A 26,735-nucleotide genomic window follows, 5' to 3' on the forward strand; every position below is an offset into this window, starting at 1 on the left:
CAAAATGAGATACTTCTGTATTTTCCATTTAAATATTAATTAAAAAAAGGTGGAGTCAAGCATGAAAATGAATATCTACGCAGAAAAGAAAGAAACAAAGATACCAGGATATCATGAGTTAATTTTCAAGACAAACATACTGCCAGAGCACAAGTTCAAAGGTATCTGCTATTACACAGCTCTGGAGATAAACGATCAGAGTAAATACAAAACGCTATGCTTAGACAAACGATGGACTGAGGGCGAAACAACTCTGTTCCTAGAGCCCTGGCATCTCTGCAAGTATCAGATTAACCAATTAAGGTTCCAGGAGTTGAGCAAACAGACTGCAGCAGGCCCCAGCAGTATTCAAATCACACCAGAGATATATTGTCCTGTTTCATATACGCCTACTTCCAAGCCATTCATGACTGACAACTGTTTGATAGTTGGCATTAGTCCAAATGAAAAAATTTCAGATATGATGAAAAAACAACCTCAGGCAAAGTTTCTTCCTGTCCTGCCCAAACGACACTGCTTTTTCCCCTAAATCCACATATTTCTGATGAGATGCCTAAGACAAAAATCAGAAAACAAAATGTGCAAAGTTTTCTTCCTGCTTTCTCAGAGGTCAGAAATTAATCAGTAAGTCATAAAAAAGAGATTAAAAAAATAAACCCATAGTAAATGAAGAGTGGCTGCTATTTCCCCAGTTTCTTCAGGGGTCTAATCACTCTCCATACATTCATTTACCAGTTTATATCATAAATAGACAATAGAAGGCATTACAGTGAATTTATCAACCAGTGGTGGTGGGAGTCAGTCAAGATTTTGGAAAGCATCAAATGATCTGAAGTGCAAGCTTTCAGAGAATGGGTGTTGACCCCTTTTTGAAATAGAGGCCTCCTCAAGGTGTCTCAAGTTAGTCAGTCACAAACTAAGACATCCAAAATCATTAATCACCTTTGAAAATCTTAATGGTGCTGAATAAACATAGCCAGTTAAACAGCATCAGCCCTACACCCTGTCACCTCTTCTACTGTACCTATTCCTCAACAACATGATAAAGGACAAAGTAGGTCAGGCCTTTGGAAATGCATGAAATGCTGCTCTTTCTGCAGCAATGTGCTTCTCAGCCACTTCTCCTTCAGGCCGCTTCAGTGGTCTGTGTGCAAAAAATAACTTCCAGCTTTTGAATAAATGCAACAGTCTTTACCAAGAAACAAGTCCAGTGCTTTGGCAGGGCACCAACTCACACAGAGGCAGACAGGGCAAGTGCCACAGATTAGCTGAGAGGAAATACAAGTTTTTTTATATATTCCCTGAGATGTGTTGAATTTCCACTGTAGTGAGAAGAAAGAAACAACCAAATTAGTGGTTCACCTAATTACAACTCCTAGGCCTGAAAACAGTCTGTACCAAGTACTTCAAAACATATGACATATGTCTATTTTTGCACCTGACAATAGCCTATAAATTTCAAGCAAAACCAGCTTTCACCACTGCTGACAGCTTAAAGTTCCAAAACGCCAGTGATGGAAATTTACTTTTGGAAAGATTAAAAAATTGAACAGGAAATTTCTCCTGACTGCCCCTTACACGAACAGAAACTGAGTGATTACTTACCTGCTTTGCTTCTCCAATGTGAACATGGTCCCTCTGTTTTTCTTCATACATGTTTCTCAAAACAGAGATAACCAGCTCATTCTCTTTTTGATCATTTCTTGGTCTTAATTTCTTTAAGAAAAAAAACGCACAAGCGTAGTAATTGCACCATTCATGTAACAGTTTGCAAATACTTCACCCTTTTCATTTTGTCGCTATCAATATGCAGCTAGTGCGAGATGAAGTTTAACTTAGTCCATGTTGCCCCATCCATCCACTAGAGGACGCCAGTGGCTCGAGCAAAGCAGCCACATGGGCAGGGAAGCCCCGAAGCCCCCTCACGAATGACAGAATTACCATGAGAGTGAGCCTTGTTCAAAGGAAAAACTAAGGCCAGCTAACCAAGGCATAAATAGCCACAAACAGATAAAGACTTTAAAATATATTATATCAATTTGTTTTTGGCATAAATACAAGTACAGTTCTGTGTTTGCAGCACACACGAAGTAATCCCTTTCAGTCACCAAGAAGCACACGACCCTTCCACTGCCTATCTTTCTTACAGGAAACTTCATTTTTTGGAAATAACATTGTTATTTTAAAAGCTGATGCACAAAAAAGTACCAGGTAAATATACTTGTCTCTGCAGTATTCTATTGAGATTTGGATTACTACAAGAGAAAATAGTTTAAAACGCAACTCATTATAGAATTTAATCACAGAGATCTTTTGAAAAGTATATGTTGTTTTTAATCCTACTGATGTAATCCATAGGATACAGTATGAAGTAGCTATTGCTGGGGGAGCACCCTGGATTAATAAAAATATTCTTAGAAAAATAGTTATCTAAACCCACAAATCATTATTACAACATACTAAGCTGTAAAGAACACAACGACTATAAGCTTCAGGCATCCCAACTCAAAAACCAACTGAAAAACATAAGCAGGAGAAACATACTTTACCCTTGGTTTTATCAAGTTAAACATTTGCAGACTCTCACCAGAAGTGAGTCACGTTTCCTGTGACTATTAGAAGCTTTAGACCATTAAACTGCGTACAGAATACTAAAAAGGCAATAATGCCAGTTAGCTGCTATATCCTCAGAAATTAGCTCATGGAACCACTCCCATAGAATAATTTCCAAATTTCGTGTTGGATGATAAACTGTCACATGGAAACACGCAAAGAAAGAAACTGAAATAACTCGAAACAGGAAGGAAACATTAAAAAAGACTCTGAAATTTCCTAATCTTTCTATGCCAAGCCCAATGGCATTTCCTACAACATTCATCCTCTCTTTCAAATCTAGCTGCGCTTTCCTCCATGCTAATCTGCATTTCATTCAGAAGACAGAAAGTTAAACTTCTTAGTTAGTTTGACAAACTCAAGTGTTAAGATTCAGGTTAAATTTTTAGCATGAAACTTTCTGATTTGGAAATATTATAGTAATTTGCTTTGGCCAAAGTAACAACTGAACATTCTCAGGGTAAAAGTTACTACCTTCACCCACAAAAATTTGTTTGCATGCAATTTTCCTCAGTTAATAGTCAACAATGTAATGGTAAACAAATAGTCTTAGGAAAAAAAAAAGTAAAATAAGCCAATTTTATCAAAAGATGAGTTTTTAACAGCTCTAAAACAAAAATGATGCATAAAGCATAGGGTGATTAATGGACTATTAAAATGCAAGTGAATAAATCACAAAAAAATGAAAATAATTATGGTGCTTCACACTAATTTTAGCAAAAACTATCAATTGCTTAAAAGCTTTGTGGGAAACAGAAAACTTACCTTAACCTCTTCAAAAACTAAGGCCTGTTCCTGGCTATTTAGTGTTGTTAGATGCTTCTGCAGTTCTAGTTTAGTCTTAGAAGGATGTAGCCCTATTAAGAGAGGAACAAAAACGAACAAATCACAGGGTCAAATTTGTCAGAATAAGTTCATCATATAAATACGCTGAAGTTCACCAGTGTAGCTGACCCCTTGCACTGATTTCAGAACAGGGCTTTAGAAAGAACTTACGTTAATTTAAATCTTTGAATAAATGAACTTTTACTCATGTCTTTAAAATAAGGGACATGAATGCTTTGTGATGAGGAGATTTGCTGAGCACAGACCAGGATTATACTCCTTAGCTGATCGAGAAGATTCCGTTATCACACATGATAAAATAAACCCTCAATCTACTACTGACTGCTCTGTCGGTGTTTTATGCAGTACTCACTGCGTTTTGATTATGGAGTTATATAAATATACTTCAGATCGATTTTTCTCCTACTTTTATGCCTTGGCCTCTTTGCAGAACAGAGTATTTATTACATTTTAGCAAAGTTTTTGCTTTGCCTTTTTTTAACATTTATTGGGAGTCTAAAGCAGACTACTCTCTCATTCAGATTATTTTTTTTTGTTCTCGTCCTGGATTAAATTTCTTTTTTATGCTTTCTGTGAAAAGCAGCAAGCCATCAACGGTGTTTTGTACTTCAGCTTCTGATCATGGCATTTCTCCTCCAGAAGCACACAGCACAATTAATGTCATTAAGATTCATTTGCCTTCAAAATTTTTCTCAAAAATTATAGCTAGTTGAGGCCAAAATAGTGTAAAATATAGTTTTGGAAGTTCTCCAGTTTCTTCAGAGTAATACCAGATAGGTTGTAGTCCAACAAACTACTGTAGTCTGATCCGACAAGCTGTTGTCGCCCTTTATTCATCCCAGACCTTCCTTAAATGAACAAAACCTAGCAGTGAAATTTGCACAAAAGCAAATAGTCTTTATGTCTTGACCTTGTTTTGGGGGCAACAACTACAAATTGTAACTATCACATTTTCATACAGGAGTATAGGTCAGCAACACAAACAAACATATTAAAAACCGTTTGGCTCGCATTTAGTGGTAGTATAATGCCATTGTCTAACCGGGTTCAAAAGGACAGCAGTTCATAGCTATTGCAGCATATATTCTTGAGAAGTTCCTTATCTGTGTTTATATAGCCAAGAGAGCCAAGCTAGCATCAATTCCATAATATTTAGACTCTTAATTAGTTTTTAAAAATCAACTGAAAACACAAGAAGGAAGCTAAGCTTTTGTTTGAAAATTATTACCTGACAGATAGCTTAATATTGCAGTCCTCTAAATAAAGATTGGCATTCATTCGTCCTTCCTACCCAAATTAATATGCAATTTTTTTTAGCATTCATTCCCACAGAGTTTTAAAAGTAAAATTATCCCCAAATAAAATTGTTGGAAAACATATTTGATCAGAAAAATTCTTTAATCCTCACCTTCTATCTTTTCACAAAGTTTATGCAAGCTTTGCAGAGGACATCCTTCACAGAGCTGAGGCTGTGTCTTGGAAGTCTGTTGCACTGCAGCTACAGTGAAAGCCTGTTTCAATGTCATCATGATTTCATCAACCTGAAAAGAATGGAGTGCAGCAAGAAGAGAACTTCACTTCTCCTCCACAGAGCTTCTGCTTCTCTCAACACAAACACAACCGGTCTTATTCTAGAATGATACTGTAATTTGTTTGGGAATATGTTTATGGTAAAAAAGAAGAGCTGTTGCTGTGCGCAAACACACAAACAAGACAAAACTCATTGGCTGAAGCCATGTCTCTTCCAGAGCAACCAATTTTATTATTACAGTCTAATAATAGATATTACTTCTATCTAGAAACCTTGTCTTATCTATGGTAAAAAAAGCTTACTACAGTTGTGGGGCACTGACCTGACCTACTGCACAGTAGTGTGGTCCTGATTTTCTGAAGAACAGACATATGGCACTACCATAAAAATTCTTCCAGATAAGAGGCACATAGTCTAACTTTGTTTTTGCAAGGAAAGGAAGTTTTACTGGATTTGAAGGGCAATTTTAACTTCTGCCTTAAAAAAAAAATTGAAAGTTCCTTAGCAGTCTGCAATCTTAATTGCATTTTCGAGATAATTACATTTCTGAGTGGAGCAGGATTTGAAGACAACCAGCAAAAGACACAGAGCAATGAGCAATAGAAGAGATTAGGGCTTTCATTTCTTTCTCTTACCAGTGCTTCATCTGTACACTGAAACACGTAGCAAACGAAGTGGAAGCCTCCATTTTCTGAAGACTCTCTGCAGATGAACCCAAAGTGATCCACATGTCTAATTCCCTAGCACAAAAACAATAGTAATAAAGCAGTCGTACTTACATTAAATGTTTTGTACATGTAATGTTCACAAGAAAACCATTGCAGGTTCAACAGCATCACAGATACATCTGCTGTGTTACAGCTACATTGAAGTCATCTGGCCATTTAAGATCTATTCAGTTACAGAATGTAGTATTTCATAAATCTTTTATATTTCCTTTAAGTCAGAGGTACTTTTTTTTATAAGTTACCTAAAACAGATCTATTGTAGAACACAGGGATGAAGAAATACTATTCAGTATGTATTTTATTCAGTATTGGAAATGGCTTGGAGAGAAAGCTCTTCTTTCTGTTTTCTCCTTTGCTTAAACTGTCACACAGAGGTTTTTAATTGTAAGAAGAAATCAAAACAATAGCGAAAAATGAATAAACAAAATTTTCTGGGTACTTAAAGAAAAGTTTGGCTAATTAAAAAATGAAAGTGGTTCTATATATTACTTAAATATTATTAATGGAAATATTTATATCTCCTAAAGGGAATGCACAGTCAGAGAAAGACCAAAGAGTAGAGAAGAAGGCTTAGAATTGGAGAAAAGTCACACCTTCCTATCTTCATACAAAATATCAAACTGATTACCACTAAACTGCTGGTTCAAATTGACTACGTTTCTGCAGTTACTAGACACAAACTTCAAAAATTTACCAGAAAGATAGAATTCAGTCTGGTCCTTACTTCATACTACACATGATTATACAATAGTTCTAGATTTCTGCGGCTGCAATAAATTTCAGAGAGCATTTTTTATTCATATATAATATCTAGTATCATAACACAACTTCTCCCAGAGTAAACAGAAGAAAACATGGCAGACTGCTCAAGAGCTTGTGAATATTAAGTTTCTTGTAAGGCCTACTGAGTCAACAGAAGAGGAAATAACGTATTACTGGCAACATTGATCTGCTGAACAGTCATTGCTAAAACGCTAAGTTTTTTCTAAAGGGAAAATGGAACCCTGTGTTGGGGGAAATAAAGAAGAGTATTAGTATAGATCCTATTAGGAAATAATATACTTGCAACAGTAGATAAACAGTAGGTCCTGATAAAATGCTCAGAAAGTTGTTGGACTCCTGAGAAAACTTTCTTTTATGAAAAAAGACTTTTGAATGAGTAGAGTTAGGTGCTCCCAGTACATGTCTCGGTGAACAAGTCTTTGTAAGAACTTATTCTGATGAATTACATGCACAGTGCTAGAACTTATTTATACAAATTCATTTGTACTCGGCATCCTTTTAGTATCTTCCAATCACTTTTACATTGCACATACTTTTATGTCATGGCACAAGAATACTAAAGTCAGGTAGAAAGAGGCAATGGACTCTCAAATCAAAAAGTCACAATCAGAAATTTCACTGAAATTTAAACAACCTGGACATGGCAAGCAGGACTTTTTTGTTTGCTTTTCCTTGTTAAGATATCAAGAATCACTGAGTATTCTCTTTCTCATTTTATCATCAAGAAAATAAAAATATGAAATGTGAACACTTCTATAAAACAAAATGGCCAGGTGGCCCAAGAAAAGAGCATCAGATATTCTTAAGCAATCTGAACAACATTTTCTTACTGTTCTAAATACTTATGGTAAACCTTCAGAGCCTGCCAGCTGCATAAAGGAGAATCACTTAGCACATGTGGAGATACCCAGCTTTTCAGAGTGTGACAACTGCATATAGAAAATAAATGCCTTTTTACACAGACAAACATCAGGCACTAAAATACCATGAGAACAAACAGATTAGGAGACCATTCAAATGATGTAAAGTCCTCAGCTCCCAAACTTTAGCTTCAGCGATGTCCAGACTAAGCATTTTAGGAGGTGGGTACATGGTTAAGCAGGAACAGGCTCATGCGACCTGCAGAACCTTTCCCCATCACTGACAGAGACACGTTCAGAGCGTGCTGTGCCTCTCCCCTGCCTTCACTGTCCTCCTTTCTTCTCCTGAAAAGCTGGCTGCAACAGTGGAGAGTGCCCATGGATCTGCACTGTACCAGCATGGGAATTTGGACCCAGGAGCTGCCAAATGCTCTTAGCTGTCAAAGTTTGGACACTGACCCAGGACCACATACTTCTGTCTACCATTGTAATATCACACTGATGGATTGGGCATTCTGAAAAAGTCCTGATTCTGGTCTCCCTTATATTTTAACTCCAATGTCTCCAGAAAAACTAACTATGAGAATTCTTGTATGATCAAGATGAGTCCATAAAATTGTTCTGTAGAGTCTTCTGAAATTCGCATCCTTGGGGAGAAAAGCCTTCTGTACCCTCATACCACTCTTCGCCCAACTGACATACATCTGCCCAGCAAAGCATTTCTCAGACATGAGGGGAGAATTCAATCAGAACCTCACTCCTTTGACTGCTTTGAGACATACAAGCGAAGCACTGACCTTTAGGGCAAGTCACAGAGTCTGCCTAACTAGCTCCTGCCTGAGGAAATGGCCTAAGGGAAAATGAGGATAAAGATTCTCCTGTGATCAACAAGTTCTCTTCAAAGCTCTTGATCTGATATCATACAAACATTTACTCTGAATTTTTCAGAATAGGTAAATGTGTGCGTAATGATGAAAGTTATCCTCAAATTAAAAAAACCACAAAGCTATACCTCAAAAATATTAAGCTAGAAGGAAAGAATAGCAAATTGTAATCCTTATGTTTTAAAAAGGGTAAATTAACCTATTATAAGCTCTCAGTTTTGCCCCAAATATCATTAAGACCAGCATCTCTGAAGCACTGAGTAGTACTTCACTATGCCAGCAAGCTAAGTGCAAAATAGTTCTTAGTGCAAGAAAGAGTGGCAAAACTCACATCTTAGTGTACTAGATCTTAGTCTGAACTAAGACCTACAGTACAAATGAGCATTGCTCTGGTTTAATTGAAGGTGAATTTTTAGTTAAACTAGTGGAGATGTTCATTCCTCAATAAATTTAAGTTAATTTATATAATTTGAATTCAGGTCAATTTCTCAGAGATTTAATGATCTAAATGATCCACAACAGGTCTAAAAGGAATTCAGTGTTTTCTAAGGAATCTCTCTTAGTTCAATGAATTAAATTCAGTTTACCCCCCTTCACTTAAATTGAATCAAATCTGGTACACAGACAAACTAAATATAAATAACGTCATGCAGGACAGAAAATTGCAAGTGCAGGACAAATCCATATGTCATAGCACTGGTTAGATAACAAAAGCAACTGGTCTATAAAATGCCTTTATGAACAGCTATTTTAGCCCTGCAAACATTGTGCAGTTAGTGTAGCTGTTTGTCCTGGGGCGACAGGAGCGGAAAGCAATGCCACCTCAGAAGCACCCACCATACTTGCATGACTGGGCCTGCTTCTGTCTGCTCTCCCAGAATGGCAGGATTACTGTGAAGGAAGAGTCTTAGGGAGAAAATAACCTACCAGCAAGTTCCCCATAACAGATCTGACAACCTTTATGGTACTGGTACACAGAGAGGATCAGCTCTAGTACAACAAACACCCTCCCTTCTCTGTGATTCTCAAAATACTGCAATTGCCTGAACTGTCACATGCTCTTGATGTGACAGCTACTATTCTGCCATCTCCCACTGCTGACCCACTGAGGTAACTGAGTGTGAAATATATATTTCTGTAATCTATGCAATACAATGACCATATTTTTACACGTGCAAATTGCATCTCTTTCAGATTATCACTACTTGAAAATAAGTCCTTAGATAAACTGCACCCTTGCACAAAGCATTTAAAATCAAAGTCAGAGCCACAGAAATTAGAAGCATGGGATGGGGGGATAGCAAAGCAAATTATGTGGGATAAGAAGTAGGGGCTGACAGTGGGAGAGGAGGCTCTGAAATAAACTTCCCCTCGGTGCATCTATCACACACATTACCTCTGCATTGCAGAGGTCTTCTTTTACAGACATGCAATTTATGCTCCTGAAAAAAAACCTATTTTTGAAGTGTTTTTCAGAGAACTCTTACATGTTGTTTATTTCATTTCATTATCACTCACTGAAAAATACCCTGATATGGCTCAGAGAATCTCAGATTTGCGTAACTGCGAATCATGCCTGCTGAACTTTAGACACAGAACTGATCAGGGTGCTCCTAGTTCATATTATTCATTCACCACACGAAGAAGTGGGTCTTCATCTGAGAAATTACAATGAGAAGTATGAAGAAAGAATGATGCTCTTACAAAATTATTAACTAGCAATCTGTCAGTAGCAATTACTGACACTGCCTGAGTGAGAATCCATCTGAAATGCTAGGAGAGAGGAGTACACGAGCATTCACAAGTCGAGAATACTTAAAAAATGAACACACTGCCATCTTACCTGAGAACAAAAGGATATTTCTTTAAAGCTTTTTTCAATTGCTACTTTTTTTGTGTCAGGACTGATAAGGTAAACTTCAGACTGGCCAATCTAAAAAAAGCAAAATAAATAACCAGATGATAACAAGTAACATCACACTTACTTCTATCTTGCTAAAAATGTTTCCTGGACAAAAATAATCTCAAACTTTTTGCTACCTATATTTTTGAACCAATGAGTGCATTAGCAGTTGAGAAAGAGAGAATACTTAAACAACTTTGGATTGGCATTCAGAGCACTGCACATTACTGAACTGAGATTTAGTTATGTGTTTGAGACAAAAGACTGAGAACAGTGTTTAATTAGATGAGAGTGATACTATACTACAAGTAAAACATTTCACATTGAGAAAAATATATGTACATGTTTTTTTGTTATTTTCTGCAGGCTTGGCACATACCAGATTCCCAAATGCTAGGTAATGAAGTTTTCCTGCAATTTAAAACCAAGCATGAGCCTCTATCTAAATTTTTTCAGGGTTTGGTTTTGATTTTTTTTAAAGATGCACATATATAAAAATGAGGTTATGGGAGTATATTCCTTAATTTAATTTTAACTGTAGGCTATTTGTACAGCAGCAAACCAAGAGCTGATGAGAATTTTTGATGGACAATGACTATTTTTAAGGTGAAATTACTGTTTTAGATTTTTCAACTTCTGGCAACATCTTTGTAACATTTTAACAGATTAATGTTTAAATTCCTCCAAGTTCTTAGCACATCAGAAAAGTTTGCTAGGCAGTTCTTGAATTAAGTCAGATTTAGGGGAAATGGGTAGAATTTGGAGCCATATGCAAACATGATTTAGACAAACCTCCTGAAGCTTCATCAACACACCACATCCCAAAAGACATATATAAAAATATCAGTAGCACCAAGATACCTGTAACTTCTGAAGGGGGGAGGAGGAGAAACAGTGGAAATGGATAGAGGGATGTGCCTCCCCTTTTTTCTAAAAATAGTTCTGCTCATTCATTTTCCACTTCTACCAGCCAAAGCAATTTTCCCCTGCTCCCTGCTGGTTTCCTTCGATTGTCCCCGGGGCTGACCTCTCCGCTGTTTATGAGGGGGCCACTCTTTTCCAAACCTACACAGCAGCTTTTACTGCTCTCTGCCTTCCTTTTCCTGCGGCAAGAGGCTCATTCTTAGCTCAGCCCCACATAACTGCTTTTACATTTGGTTCAAGAGCAAAAGAGATCATTTGAAGCCAGCTGAGCAAAGAGGGGAGAAAAAAAACCCAACCCTCCCCCCCCCCCCCCCCCGACACACAACTAAGAAATTGGCTAGGGGCAGTTCTTCAGGATGGGACACAAAAATCAGGACCATCTGAACCAGGTCAGGAGAGTTGGCAGATAACATGTCTTAACATTTTTCACACTTCATACCCCAACCTCTGCTACAACCCTGGGGAATATACAAATAGGACCTTTAACTGAGTAAATATAAACAGGTTTTTTCCTCTGGACATCAAATTACTTTGAAGCATTTCACATGTAGCCATACACAAACTGATGTGCAAAGATGAAATGCTGTGCACACTGAACGCATATCGTAACCCAGGAACTGAGGGATACTGGGGCTGGCCAACCAAACTCAGCTCCATGACAAGCCACTAGCTTGGGGATACCAGAGTCACTAACCATGGTCATTTCACTTCCTTGCATCCAGCTTAATTTAGACTAAAAGAATACAGTTCTGCATCTTAAACAACGTATTTCCAGGCAAAAAGTAACCAGAGATAGAAAGCCGGATCAGCAAAACCTCACAATTTGGAAAATGTGCCCATCAGCCGGTAACTGTGACTTTATATTCAAGCGGGAAGAACAAAGAGGTTTAAGTCACTTGCTAGCTCTGTAAACAAGGGTTTAAGCTGCAAGCCTCTTTTGAGAGCTGCTTCATCTGTTTAATAAAAGTTAAAAATGTACACAATAGAGTAGGAGGATCTGGACTTAAGTATGTCCATCCATAATCTCCCCATCTCTAAAATGTGTGCCATTAATTAATAATTGAATTAGTATTTGTTTAAAAATGATGCCTTATTGAATTTATAAATGGCCTTTATATTTTCAATGTGAAATACCTGCTCAGGGGAAGAAGGTAAAGATGGAATTGTTTTTACTGGAGCAGAAACATTTCTCTCCACCTTATTCCACTTCTCTTTCCAACTCCAGCCCGCCAAGACTAAACAAAGGTTTTAAAACAGGTATAGCTAACCACACCTCCTTCTGCATATTACTTTTTACAGACATAATACTTTGGCAATTCCTGTTAAAGCAGCACTTCTCTTTCTCCCCTCCGAAAAAAAAAAACCCTATGACTGCATCCCTTCCACTCTTTGCTACCTCCCTTAGAAACTCCCAGCCACAACAGCAGCTGACATCTCAGAGAGGAGCTTATGATAGCCAGGTATCATAATGTCAGCTTCATTCCTGAATTATGTTTATATCACATATTCATGTATCTTATGACTATACATTATCTATAATAAGGATTTTAAAAAGAGCAAATAAAACAAACGCTACTTTTTTTCTAAGGTCTTGAAAGATACTTTTGCTGCTCAGCTATCGAAGCAAGGGTATGGCTAGCACCGCAAAGGCAAGGACAGGTGTATGGGGTAGCCCTGGAAGCTACTGCTCTATTCAATCATTACACAGACACATTGGCAGCAGGAACACCTTCATAAATTATGCTGCTTATTGTGGGACATAAGAAAAGTCTACTAGCCCACCGTCATGGTTTGATCCTTCTGCTCTTTGTTACTGGTAATCTCATTCACCTGGAAATTTATTTCTGCTGTTACTAGTTAGCGTAATTATACATACCATTTTGTAATTGTATAACTACTCCTTACTAACTTGCTGTAGCATTCTAAAAGCTGTCTTTTGAAGCCCAATGTTTCCCATAGTGCTGATTTAAACTATTTAATGTAAACTTATTTTGACTATGTAATACAGTTTACACTGACTGGTAATGCTTTATACAGAAATATATGAGTTTATGTTTAAGTTAAGATCCAGTATATGCAATTAAGTTATTAAAGAAGTAACTGCCATCTATCAGGACGTCTGCTTTGGTGTTTGCCATTCAGAACTCAGAGATGTGAAAATGTCACCAATAGCTGAAATCTTGCTTTACCGTAAACAACATTGTTCGGTTTTCTGCAATGTCTGTTGGCTGCACAACACTGTGTCCATAGATAAGTTGACTTTTTAGGTTCAGCGAAATTGCATCTTCCTCAAAAGACCTGACAAAGCTGTTACTCCTAGGGTTTCCCTCCTGCATATCCTTCTTAAAAGCAAAAGAACGAAGCCCAGGCTGAGAAAAGGATTTCCTAATTGGCCTTTTTTCCTCCTCTTCACTGACCAAGGGGTGGAAGACAGACCGAAATTTGTCGCTGAAAGAGAAGCCTCCTGAGTTATTGGTAGTTTCATGTTGTTGGGACAATGAGTTGAAGTCTGATTTTTTTGTACCACTTGCATGATTAAATTTCTCGATGCATTCATCTATGAGTGCTGGGGGTGCATTTTTATGCGCTACTGTCACCCGTCCACAGAAAAGCACCTCAAACTTTTTGGCAAATGGATCTTCAACGTCGGAGAGATTATTCTGAAACTCTCCTTGACGAGCTATTTTTCCAGCCTGTCGAATGGAGCTTATAATCTCAGGCACCTACAAGGGAAAAAGGGAAACAAATACACATTAATATCGGGCTCTTTCTGACAAAGAAGTTGCGACACTGAGGTGAGTGGCTAATGTGGGTTTCTTTCTTTTCTGAAAGACCAGCTGAAGGTATATTATATTTCTGGAACAGATACATTGTGAGAGATAAACCCTGACTGGATGAACTGATGCTTTATTTTCCTGTCAGGAGTTCATCACCATCAGCACACTGTCAAAAGAGCTTCCTTCTTGTAATAACATATGTTTTCAGTAAAACATCCGCACCTAAAAGAATCGGAACCCATATAACATGACAAATTCAGAATCTAAAGAAAAAAAAAATACTTCAGACAGGATTAGAGAAGTGACGAACGAATTAATTTGGAAAGTTATTTAATCTCTGTTATTTTTTTCCCTCCCTTCTCTTACTCAAGCATTTGTGTCATGTAGATTACTGAGTCCCTTGTAAATCTGCTTTCACCTCTAAAATAGCATATTATGCTGTTATGTCAGTTTAGCATTTTTTTACTGTAAGTAGCTGTGCTTTTTAAAAGAAATTATAACTCTTAGAGGTTCATTTCTGCAGTCCTAGATGACACTCTCAAATAGTATTACTTAAGTATATACTATCATTTTCAGGGCCTCCGTATGAGAGAGCAGTCTGCTACAGTCCACGGATGTCATAATTCTCAGCATAATAAAATATATCAGATGGCTGCTAGGTTTAAGTAACACTAAATGACCACAGTGTCTGATCTTATTATAACGTGGGTACAAAATATGCATATGCTATCTGCAAGGCTGCTGTGTGGCCAATCCTCGGTACATCACTCTGCTCGGATTAGTCTAAAACATTATGGTTCTTCTGCAGGATGTGCTGCTGCCAGAACAATAAATGCAGGGCCACAATTTATGACAACTGATAACTCTGCCGATTTTTTAAATCCCCAGAATGACTTTGAGGAAAAGACATCCTAAGTATGTGGGTTTCCAGACAAAACAAATTTCCTTTGTTAAGAATCAATAGTTTACTCTGCAAATATTTGGTTTAAATAGCTACCCAGAAGAGCCATCTTCCCTACAAAAAAAGGCATCCCTAAAGTTAATGAATGCTTTGGACACACAACCTCTGTCTTTTTCAGATATTTCTACGGTTTTCTAATAGCTTCAGCACAATACAATTACGCACATAAACCAACACAGGAAACAGCAAAGGCATTAAGAGACTAAAAGTGGAAGAGTAAAAACTGAATGATTTTACTTTGACAGGTCATGAAGATCTTAGTATGATTCTTTGTATAGACAAGGAACCAAACATATATTTAGAACTAGAGGATTTTAAAAAAATAAACAAGTAACAGATTAAAAAAATAAATAAATAAAATGACTCAGGAAACATTACTTCACCCTAGAGCATGATGCATGAATCATCAGTTAAATCATACAGTAAAGACAATAGGGAAAAGTTAAAAAAGCTGGGGTCATGACTTCCGAAGTCTGAGCTCGGCTATGTCACTAACTAGCCAGAAAGCCTTGGGTTTTGACGGCTTTGTGCCTAACTTCTTATCCTGTATAAGAAGAACATAAGGGTATATAATATGAACCTTTATTACCTCAAATAATATGCATTTGCTAAACAGCAAATCCCAGGTTCACCTCCTCTCCACCACCTATAACCTTTTTACAAAAGCCTCCAGTCAGGGGTTAAAGGTTCTGAAAAATTGAGGCTAGTTTGCCCAACACTGTCTTCTGCTTATTAACCTATATCTGTTAACTCAGACTGGAATCCACCCACTTTGCATGGGAAAACACAGGAGGGGAACAAAAAAAAGGGGGGGGGAGAAAAATCAGATGCTGATACTCCTTCAAAGACCCTATTTTTAGCCACATAACATACTAGGATGACAGACAATAATAAAGTTTTATATCTATATATCAAGCTGCATCTGCTTTAGTATTTTCTAATAAACGTGTTTTACTCTTGTGGGAATGTTTGGACAACCAGCCACAGGCAATTTTACTTTTAGGTTACCCAGAATACTCCCAGAGATCTGCAATACCATCAGTGTTTTTGCTGAGGCTGCAGTGGTGATAGCAAAGGAATGAGGTATTTCCTGGAAAATGCTAATGTTATCAAAGCAAGGAATGTCAGTAGTTACCCAAGCAAAGCATTCCACAATCTCAGCTAGGGATAAGTTCCCTCCATACAATTGGCACTGTTGTTATAAGGAGAATTTGCAGCAGTGCTGATACTGCAAGGGTTGTAGTTGGGGTAAAGCCGACTAGATATTTGGGATCCATCACAAATACACTGTTATTGAATTTGATTTCTTTAATGTTCCTTTGTTATCAAACATCCTGGACATTGACAAAATTGCTGTTCAGTAGTGGCTGGACTATACAGACTGTAGTTAGACAAAGAAACTGAGAATCACTCTGAGAACTCGGAATTACTTCACAGTAGTTAATAAACTTCATGTGTATAGAGACCTAGTGGGCCTGCTGATGAAAAAGAGGGGAGGGTTTATTTATTTATTTATTTAACATATACTAAGCCTTGAATTATGTCATTTATAACAGCTGGCTTTTGTGTGGCACTCATGGAAAATACACTGACTCCTCTGTTCCTGCTTATAAACCCCCCAAAATTTTCCAATCTATTAATATGATCTTATTACCTCTGATTAGGCAATTGATGCAGTAATGCTCTAGCAGAAGCAGCAAATCACTGCCTCACTTTTCCGTGACCAGTACATATGTTAAATGCTAATCTCTTTTAGTTAATATAGTAAAGACAAGATGCCACTTTTTTTTTTTCCTGGAACTGTCCTTGGCTTGATCAAGTTTTATGCTCTTTTCATCTTCCTGTACCATTTCAGTCCTTTTATGCAAGTATCTAGAAACCAAGAATGCACAAGCTTCAGTGCTTCCTCTAACACTGGCTCCCTCAGCAAATGGAGTCGGGTGCTGAATACATGACAATTAAGTAAGCATTAGTTTAAAAAATAATCTGTGAAATGTGTAAATTAAACACATTACAGTTATTTTGAATTATTAAAATAAAGCATCCTGGTAAATACTTATTGACTACAGCTGAAATTTTGCCAGATTAAGCAGCATGCCATCAAGGCTAATAGTAAACCTATCTCTTGCAAAACTCCAGCAATTAAGATTTAAACTGATTCAAGTTTTCTGGCTCTTCAATTTATATTAACAAGCAGCAAGGGCCAAGTTGTTACTGGATTAAGTTAATGCTGTTCAGAGTTTTTGCAAAGAGTAAATCTAAGCCTGTATGTAGTAACAGGGACGGGAAGAATAAAACTTGTTAATAAAATAAGACAAAATGGTTGCCAATTCTTACAACAGGGACAATATATGGGCTCGAAGAATTTCTACACGTGGAGAGAGACTACTTCCTAGCCTCCATTTTCACGGTACAAGCCTGAGTTTAGTGGTGGGAGACAACAGATATACCTGCTGTGCAAATTCCAATGGCATCCACGTACCTCCGAAGTGAATCACTGTTGCATCTCTTTTCACTGAGCCAGACAGAGTTAGAAATATGTCCCATACTCCAACTGAACTTGAAGCTGCATGATGGCATGGTGGCTCAATTCTTGAAGATTTTTAAGAATCCTATTTTAGACATTCTACTCAAAACTTCACTCATCTCTAACGATGGTCTTGTGCAGTCTGTGGCAGCCATGCAAACCTGCAGCCATCACAGTGGCAACAGTGACGCTCCCCAGGGGGGCCGCATGTTGCTGCCACAGCTCAAGGAATTTAAAGATCAAAATACATCTTGCTTGATTTGCTTTTTCATCTTTGTAAAAACAGATGTGGAAAAGATGAACTAAGAGCAGCAGTTTGGCAGTTAGTATTAAAGGCCTGTCTATTGTGAGAGTTAGCTCAGATTACCTAGTCATTATCATCTCTCTGAAGTGCCTCTCTGTAGACACTCATATTAATGTTTTTAATTTAAAATTTAATTTCAAGCTTTGAGTTCTCAGTATATCTTTGCATTCCTATCTCACTCTCTGTAAAGAACCTCTACACTAACAAGGTTTCAGACTTACTCTGTTTGCAGGTGTGCTGCAAAGGATGGAAACAGGCTCTTTAGGAAGGACACGCTGGGACGCGAGGACAGATGTGCCCCTGTATGTGAGAGCAGTGGGAATATATGGAGTTCTGCCTCAGGACAGACAGTGAGCCAGCTGAGAGCTTACATGTAGGGATTAGAGGGCAGACCAACGTGGGCAACACTGTGGTGGGTGTCTGCTACAGGTCACCTGATCAAGAAGAAGTAGATGAAGCCTTCATCAGACTACTGGAAGAAGTCTCACATTCGCAGGCCCTGGTCCTCATGGGGGACTTTAACGACCCTGATATCTACTGGAAAGGCAACACAGCAGGGCCCAAGCGATGCAGGAGGTTTCTGGAGTGCACTCCAGATAACTTACATAAGTGACTGAGGAGCCGATGTGGAGAGACACCCTACTGGACCTGATACTTACAAACAAGGAAGAACTTGGTCAAGGATGCGAAGGCTGGAAGCAACCTTAGCTGCAGTAACCATGACATGGTGGAGTTGACGATCCTGAAAGGAGGGAACAAAGTAGACAGCATGATCACAACCTTGCACTTCAGGAGAGTAGACTTTGGACTGTTCAGGGAGGGCTCTCTTTGGAAGAATCCCTTGGGATACGGTCCTGCATAGAAGAATGGTCTAGGAGAGATGGTTGATTTTCAAGGATCACCTCTTCCAAGATCGAGAATGGTCCATCCCCAGGCAAAGGAAATAAAGCGAAGATGGCAGGAGGCCTGCACGGATGAACAAGAAACTCCTGACAAAACCGAGACATAAAAAGGAAGCATGCAAGAGGTGGAAGCAGGGACAAGTTCCCCAGGAGGAATACAGAGACTCTGCCCAAGTAGAGACACTGTTCAAGGATGGGTTTAGGAAACCATAGCCTTCCTGGAGCTGAATCTGGCAAGGGACATTAAGGGCAACAAAAAGGGCTTCTACAGTCATATCAGCAGCAAAAGGGAGACTAGGGAAAACGCAGGCCTGCTGCTGAATGGGGCAAGGGACCCGATGACAAAGGATATGGAAAAAACCATGGTGCCCAATACCTCCTTTGCCTCAGACTTTACGGAAAAGACTTGCCTTCAGGAATCCCAGGTCTCCAAGACCAGTGGGAAAGCCCAGAGCAAGGAAGGACCCTCAGTGGAAGAGTAACAGGTTAGCAACCATTTAAACAACTTGAACATACACAAGTCCATAGGACCTGATGGGATGCACCCACGAGTGCTGAGGGAGCTGGCTCTGCGATGCTACTCTTGATTATCTTTGAAAGGTCTTGACAATCAGGGGAGGTTCCCAAGAACTGAAAAGAAAGCAAGTGTTGCTCCCATCTTCAAGACAGGCAAGAAAGATCTGGGGAACTACAGGCAGGTCAACCTCATCCCAATCCCTGGGAAGGTGATGGAGCATATCCTCCTGGAAGAAATTTCCAACCATATGAAGGACAAGAAGGTAATTGGGAGTAGTCAGCATTGATTTTGACATTGTCTCCCATAACATCTTCATAGACAAACTGATGAACTATGGACAAGATAAATGGACTGTGAGGGGGGGCTGAAAACTCACTTAAGTGAGGCCAGGCTCAAAGGATTAGGATCAGCAGCATGAAGTCCAGCTGGAGACCAGTCACTAGTGGTATACCCCAGGGGTTGATACTGGAGCCAATAACGATTAACATCTTCATTAATGACCTGTATGAGGGGATACAGCGCACCCTCAGCAAGTTTGCTGATGATACCAAAATGGGAGGAGTGGCTGATACATCAGAAGGCTGTGCTGCCATTCAGAGAGACCTGGACAGGCTGGAGAGGTGGGCGGAGAGGAACCTCATGAAGTTCAACAAAGGCAAGTGCAGGGTCCTGCACCTGGGGAGGAATAACCCCATGCACCAGTACAGGTTGGGGGTTGACCTGCTGGAAAGCAGCTCTGCGGAGAAGGACCTGGGAGTGCTGGTGGACACCAAGTTAAGCATGAGGCAGCAATGTGTCCTTGTGGCCAAGAAGGCCAATGGTATCCTGGGGTGCATTAGGAAGAACGTTGTCAACAGGTCGAGGGAGGTAATTTTTCCCCTCTACTCAGCCCTGGTGAGACCTCATCGGGAGTGCTGTGTCCACTTCTGGGCTCCCCAGTACAAGAGAGACATGGACAGACTGAAGATGATCAGCCACAAAGATGATCAAGGAATTGGAGCATCTCTCATATGAGGAGAGTCTGAGAGAGCTGGGATTGTTCAGCCTGGAGAAAAAAAAAATGAGGGGGGATCTTATCAAAGTTTACAAATATCTGACGGGAGGGGGTAAAGACAACAGAGCTGGACTCCTCTCAGTGGTGTGCTGTGAAAGGACAAGACGCTATGGGCACAAACTGTAACACAAAAAATTCCACCCGAATATAAGGAAAAAAATTATCGCAAGGGTGGGAGAACACTGGAACAGGTTGCCCAGAGAGGCTGTGGAGTCTTCATCCTTGGAGATATTCAAAACACAACTGGACATGGCCCTGAGCAACCTGCTCTATGTGACCCTGCTTTGATCAGGGGGTTGGATTACATGATCACCAGAGGTCTCTTCCAACCTCAGCTTTTCTGTGATTTAGATACCAACACCAAGCATATGAGTCCACTAACCTATACTCACATAAGACGTTGAGGGATGCCTGTTACATACATGCACAATTTCTTTCTCTGCACAAATTTTGTTTTCTAGAATACTTCTATTCTTAAGTGTTCTCTGGCTTGTTTCACAGTATAAATATGTAATTAGTGGAGAGAGATTACTTCTATAATCAGACAAATAACTGCCAGTGACCTAAAATTATTTCCCTAAACGACAAAACTAAGTATAGAACAACAGTGTAAGCAAAGATGAACCTTTACCAAACACAGAACATTGCCTTCTCATGTAAGATCCCTACCAACTCACATTGGACAAAGCAGAGCAGCGAACAGAAGATACAATCAAAGCTTATTAGGAAAATTTCTTGCATTTTGAGCGTCTGAATTAGATACAGCAAAACAGATACCTATAACCATTAAAGCTAACATTGGACCGCTGTGATTTTTTACATACACTGTGCTATTTCTGCTATGACTAGAATGTCCATTTAACAGAAACATGCATACAGTTACATATATAAACAAAGCATAAAATTAAAATGCTGAGTATTCTTGTGACTTGATTCTTGGATAATCAAGCAAAAGGCAAACCAACACCTAAAACTTCCTAATGCGTGTTTGTCTGTTACTAGGCTGACAATTACAACTTTTGCATCCTGCACCAAATCATGAGAAAAGGCAATCATCTTTAAGCATGCACAGGTTTGCTGATTTTGTTTGGAGAAGAAGAATCGGCTCTTCCCATGGTAGGCTCTCCCCTCAGAGAAAGAGAAGCTGCACTTGCATTTTTTCTCTCCTGCAACTAAAAGTCACCCTGTAAGTTTACATACAAGCACACAGTAAGATGTCAGATGTTTTTAGCCTGTCAGTGGATCTGAGAAAGAGCGAGAAACTATTTTAATGAAGAAAGACCAGTAACAGCTGAATGCAACAGCTGCCTTTTGGTAAACAAGACTAGACTAAAAAAAGATTCCCTGTTTCTCTAATACACAGTATTAGAGAAAGTAGAAGAGCAGAGTGTGCTACAAAAGGGGAACTGCTAACACATCAACTGAGATGGCTAGGACACACATAAAAAGAAAAAAAAGCTGGATCATTTTAGATCCTAGGCAGTCTTCATAACTAGACAGGTACTAGTCCCTTCATAAGGTCAAGCACAAGCTTAAGTATTTTTGTGAGTAAGTGGTTTCATTTAACATAAAAGATCTGTGTTGTCAGGAGCTGATCTTATACTATAGACTATGTAAACTCTTGGAGACTGAACATCTTTAGGATAAGATCTTGAGTCAAAACTCAGAAGATAACACACCAGGAAAACACTGGCTGGAATAGAGCTTTACCACCCTTTCACAAAGCTCTTGAAACAAGCGTTTTGATTAGGTGAGGTTTGCCTGCCTATGCAAGTATTAGAGCACACATCATTGGAATTATTTCGAGAGTATCTACTTGCCTTTTGTTCTCTCCATAGAAGACTCAAAAAAGTATGCCAAGAAGTCTAAATTATCATTTGCTACTAATACCTTTCTTTTCTACTTTGCTAGGGGGTGCAGCTACAGCAAAAATAGGGTCCTGCAGCTAAAGATTTCTGCAGAAGCCATCTAGTTGTATCAGGACATACAGCAATATTTGTGACCAATACAGTATTCATACCATGGGATATTTTGTAAAAGTAATGAAACAGAAGAAAGGAAAATCGTTTTTGAGACATATGTAGCATATATGCAAAGATGGTATCGCAATGTATTTTATTTATTTACATTTTTAAAAGACTGCATAAAATCTTGGATTTTAGGAGTTTGATATTTGTCAACTACATTCTTGAATAGTTTTCTCCATTCAATGAATTTGAAGTTTGGCATTTTTAGATCTAAAATATTTTAATTTATATTCTCTGAGTTTTTTTTTTTTAATAATTGAGAGACTGAGTTTGATTTTCTGCACTGTTACTTCTCTTAGCATCACAAAAAAAATTAATTTGGAAGGGACCTCTGAAGGTCATCTGGTGCAACCTCCCACATAATGCAGGGCAAACTTTCAAGTTAGATTCAAATGAGATCAATGTTAGATCAGACGTTTAGGATCACATCCAGCCGAGTTCTGAGTATCCCCAAGGGTGGGGATCCCAAAGCTCTCTGGGCAACCTCTTCTTCCTAATGGAAAATCTACATCTTCCAGAAAAAGAATGTTAACACACAAGCGACAGATTGCCTTCGTGAGAAGTCCTGCCTATCAGTTTCAGCAAAGAACAAACCCAAAACACACAGCACAAAACCAAGATCTTTAATCTCTCACTAAAGTAAAGAAAAACAACAAAAAAACACCTTTTAAAATGACAGAATTTCCTTATAACTGTATATTAGTATAAATTCAAGGTAGGAAAGAATAACAAGCTTTTCAAATTCATTTTCATTTCAGTGAATGACCTTTTATATTCCGGTCTTAAGTGTCTTCATAGCAGGCTTTTCTTCTATTTGCTTGCTTGGAGACTGTTCTACAGCTTCTTATGCCTCACTAACATTTTCCAGTGATTAACTTAAATCCTTGTTTTCTTAATTTTCACTCCTTGATTCCTAATCAACAGTTCTTTGGAGTATTTTAATTATTAGTCTTCTTTCTCTACTATTTGCTGACTTTTATTCCTCCCACATGGTACTTTTAAACCAAGATTTAATTTAGAGAGGCAGAAAGTTTATAGTTTCTCCATTTCCTCAGTGATTATAATCTTTTATAAGGTCCCTTCAGTTTGTTCTGTTTTTCTGTACCCAATGAATTCATCACAGTTAGAGACAAAGTTTCTTATTAAAGGTTCTCTAAGTACTTAAGATTGGCAGGTGCATGGAGAGATTGTTCATCCTTGCTCTGCGACTTAAGGCTTTTTTTTTTTTTAACGTATACAGCACAAAACTTTGCTGCTGTACTGTATCATGTTGTTCAACTTATTAACAACTATTACCTGTGCCTTTTTCAGCAGCTTTACCATCCATGCACCTTGATCCATCTCATAGCCCTCTATTGCCACCAAAAGTCAACGTTAACTGCCCAGGTTCCAAGCACAAGGGAACATAATAAAAGCAGTATATACTATTTGGCAGCATCATTTCTCTCTACAATACCTAATATGTACCTAATATGTGAAAGGAATACAGAGATGCCTTTTCATCCTTGAGATGGCAAAGATCAGTGGTTGAATAATATCAGCATAGAACTATGGAAGAAAAAGTGATTGTATATATGTCTACTTGCTGGTGCAGTTGTTCCCTTATTTAGGTTTGAACAGGTATTACACAGAGAATTGGGTCAGCAAGAGTGATGGAGCAGACTCAGTTTGCAGAGATGTATGTAAGAAGCTGATGAACAAGAGTGTATTAGAATTCAAAGTAAGGATATTCTATATAGGGCAGAAGGGAGTCATTTGTTTAAATGCAGTTGACTTGGATGATGGTGAACAAGCGACATTGGTGTACCCCATAGTGACACCAAAATAGTCGGCACTAACTGAAGAGTGAAGTTCCACCTAGCCAACAGGTACTCCTACAATGCACGCGTTACCGTAAAAAGTCATAAAGGTGACTATATTTCCCATATATGTCAAGAGCTGCCTTCACAAAATTGCTAAGTGATGCAGACTGATACACTGAGTGTGTACTGCTTTCACAGTATCACAGTCCTTTTAGTATTACACACAACTCTCAGCTCGAGAACTTTCTTTACAACTGCTTAGACAGAGGGCAAGGTTACCCTTCTGGCACAGTCATGTGAGTGGAGAACACTCCACGAAATTGAAATAGGCACAAAAAGGTTCTTTCTCCTTTCTAAAAAGCAATGTCTGTTTATAGATTATTGTAAACAAGCTCAGAAATAGAACAAAACTGTACTCAGTGTTCTAGTGAAGTTGGACTACTTTATTCTGTGGTGGTGTTTCCTCCCCTAGAGAAATGCATCATTTGCTGATATACTTTAAGGTTTTCTTTTACATAATCTCAAGACATACCTTCCTTTAAGCCTGAAACACTTTACAAAAATTGGCTATGTGTGACAAATATACCATCATGTCCCAAAATGCTTACTTTTGCACACCGCCCCCCCTTTCCTGAAAAAGCATGAATCGAAACATCCTGCAGGTAACGGAATGCTTCCATAGGCTTTTGGTGCAGCACCAAAGGCTGTAGCACCTGATTGGCTTTGAAGGGGCTATTTCTACAAAATCTGCTCTTGGGAAGCCTATTAGTATACTCTATACCTGGATGATTTATCATATGGTATTCATTTACTCATTCTTCCCCAGGCCCTTTTTGTCCTTCCAATACAAACAATTCCTTTTCAAGTTGTACAGCTTCATCAGCCCCTCCATTCAGTGCCACAACTTTTCAGTGACAAATGTGAAATAGAACAAATCAACAGATATTTTAAATAACAGATTAACATCCTCATGGTGTCACCTCCTTCACTTCTGGTTCAAAAGTTTTCTGTTCACACAATTTCACAAATGAAAATGGCAACTGAAGACATAAGCAATTATCGGTCATTCTTAAAGGATTCCTGGCTCACATTTATAAGGTGACTATCTAACAAGGAGGCAGTAACTGTTGTAAAGTAATTGCTGGAAACATCTGAGCTCACTGATTACAAACAGAGATTAAACGCTTTTGGGGGCTTTTGGAGTTGCATACAGCTCCCTTCCCAGGGCTGAGATGGGCCTGAGGCAGAGTTGGGGGTTGGGGGTGAGGGAACAGGAGGAATCCTATTCTTAGATAGTTACAGAGAGACAGCACAGACATTTGAAAGCTTTCAGGAGAGGCTTGTTTGGTGTGTTTTGTTTTTAACTGAATGGCAACAGCAGGATTTAAAAGAGGAAATGAGTTACTAAAAACATTTTTAGGAAAAATAAAGATATTTGTCAGATTCAATTCCAATTGTACAAGAGAAGACAGGATCTCTCCCAGTCTCCTTTGCTCCCAGCCTTTTATCACACTTTACAAAATACGTATAACTGGCAAAATGGGGGCTAGCAGTGAATAGAGCTGCTTTTCAAACAACAGAAAGCCCCAAATTGTTCTGTCCTATTTAGGAACATCCAACTACAAATGAGAAGGGAAGAGAACTCCAGTTGTGGTATGTGTCCTAGTTACAGATTAAGTTATTTCTGGCATAACTTTTTTAGACAGCAGATCAAAACGTGTGTCAAAGGCCTACCCCCTATTTATTTCAGTTTTCACCTAAAGGGTGGGGGGGAGGAAATCCTATGAACGCTTTTGATTCACACAATGCGTAAGTTAACTCTACCTGCAATAGAGTAAAACACCATCTCTCAATCCAAGAATATGGTAAGACTTGCCAAAGGAAGACACAGCTCCATGATCCTTCTCCCTAGAAGTGCTGGGGGAGATTGTATGTTTTTTATAGGAAGACCCTTCCTCAAACATTAAACTTTTAAAGTTTCCAAGGGAACTGGAGTGCATAACCCGATTAGCTTCTTCAAGACCTTCTGCCCGACTTTATGAAAAACTGGTGAATTGATTTGCTCTTGGGTAAGCAAATACTTGCTGCTTTGGCATTTAATAATAGATTTCAATTCCCCCAGGTCAATTCACAGAAGGACAGGACTGGAAAGTAGTGATGAATCATCCCATGAACAAAGAGCAGACTATTTCACAAAGGTAAAACCTTCTTGGAAACTCTCTTGACTTACTTCCACTTAAGAAAAGCAGTCAGAATGGAGTTCACCGATTTTAGTCCTTTTCAGATGTAAAACAAAAGGTTTCTCAACTCTTAGGACTTCTCTCCTCCTCTCCCCCTCCACAAGACATGCCTTCTAGTGACAGCTTCTCCTGGGACGTTAGTGATCTCTGAACAGAGGCTAGCAACATTATTCAAGCTTGTCAATTAACTACATACTTCTGTGAAATCAGTATCAGTAACTGATACTAGTTATCAGTATTCAAATTTTCTAAAATATATTGTAAATCACCCAAAATAACTTGTTTATGAAAATTAACTTCATCTGAACATAAAAAATGAAGTAAGACAGAGTTTGTCAGGTTTTGTTTCCTACGTGAAATGGTCTTCTTAGGAATATCTAGATTTTTTTTTTATAGAACTGAAAGAACTGTTCAATGCTACCAATTTTTACTAGGCATTCCTGATGTATGGGGTGCATTCGATATAATGGAAGAGGAGGAAGAACAATACAAACAGTACACTTAAAGTAGCCCTCAACTACTAGCAAGACCCTTATGTAAGGAGTATATAGG

At 38.6% G+C, this 26,735-nt stretch overlaps 1 protein-coding gene across 10 annotated transcripts in view; it reads right to left on the reverse strand.

Moving 5' to 3' along the window:
* The window catches only part of TBC1D1 (TBC1 domain family member 1), a 130,561-nt gene that overhangs the window by 53,524 nt on the left and 50,302 nt on the right, over positions 1–26,735 (reverse strand). For 9 of the 10 annotated variants that reach the window (XM_067298148.1, XM_013949504.2, XM_013949507.2 and 6 more), the window contains 6 exons: positions 13,262–13,795; positions 10,089–10,178; positions 5,626–5,730; positions 4,868–5,000; positions 3,379–3,470; positions 1,606–1,716 (listed from right to left, as the gene is read on the reverse strand). In XM_067298148.1, coding sequence (XP_067154249.1) covers positions 1,606–1,716; positions 3,379–3,470; positions 4,868–5,000; positions 5,626–5,730; positions 10,089–10,178; positions 13,262–13,408 — 678 coding nt within the window. In that variant the 5' untranslated portion in view covers positions 13,409–13,795. Of the gene's footprint in view, positions 1–1,605; positions 1,717–3,378; positions 3,471–4,867; positions 5,001–5,625; positions 5,731–10,088; positions 10,179–11,009; positions 11,073–13,261; positions 13,796–26,735 lie in introns of those variants that run through there. The other variant, XM_013949513.2, reaches the window with a different exon arrangement.

Source organism: Apteryx mantelli, chromosome 5 (genome assembly GCF_036417845.1).
Source record: "Apteryx mantelli isolate bAptMan1 chromosome 5, bAptMan1.hap1, whole genome shotgun sequence".
Classification (NCBI taxonomy): Eukaryota; Metazoa; Chordata; class Aves; order Apterygiformes; family Apterygidae; genus Apteryx; species Apteryx mantelli.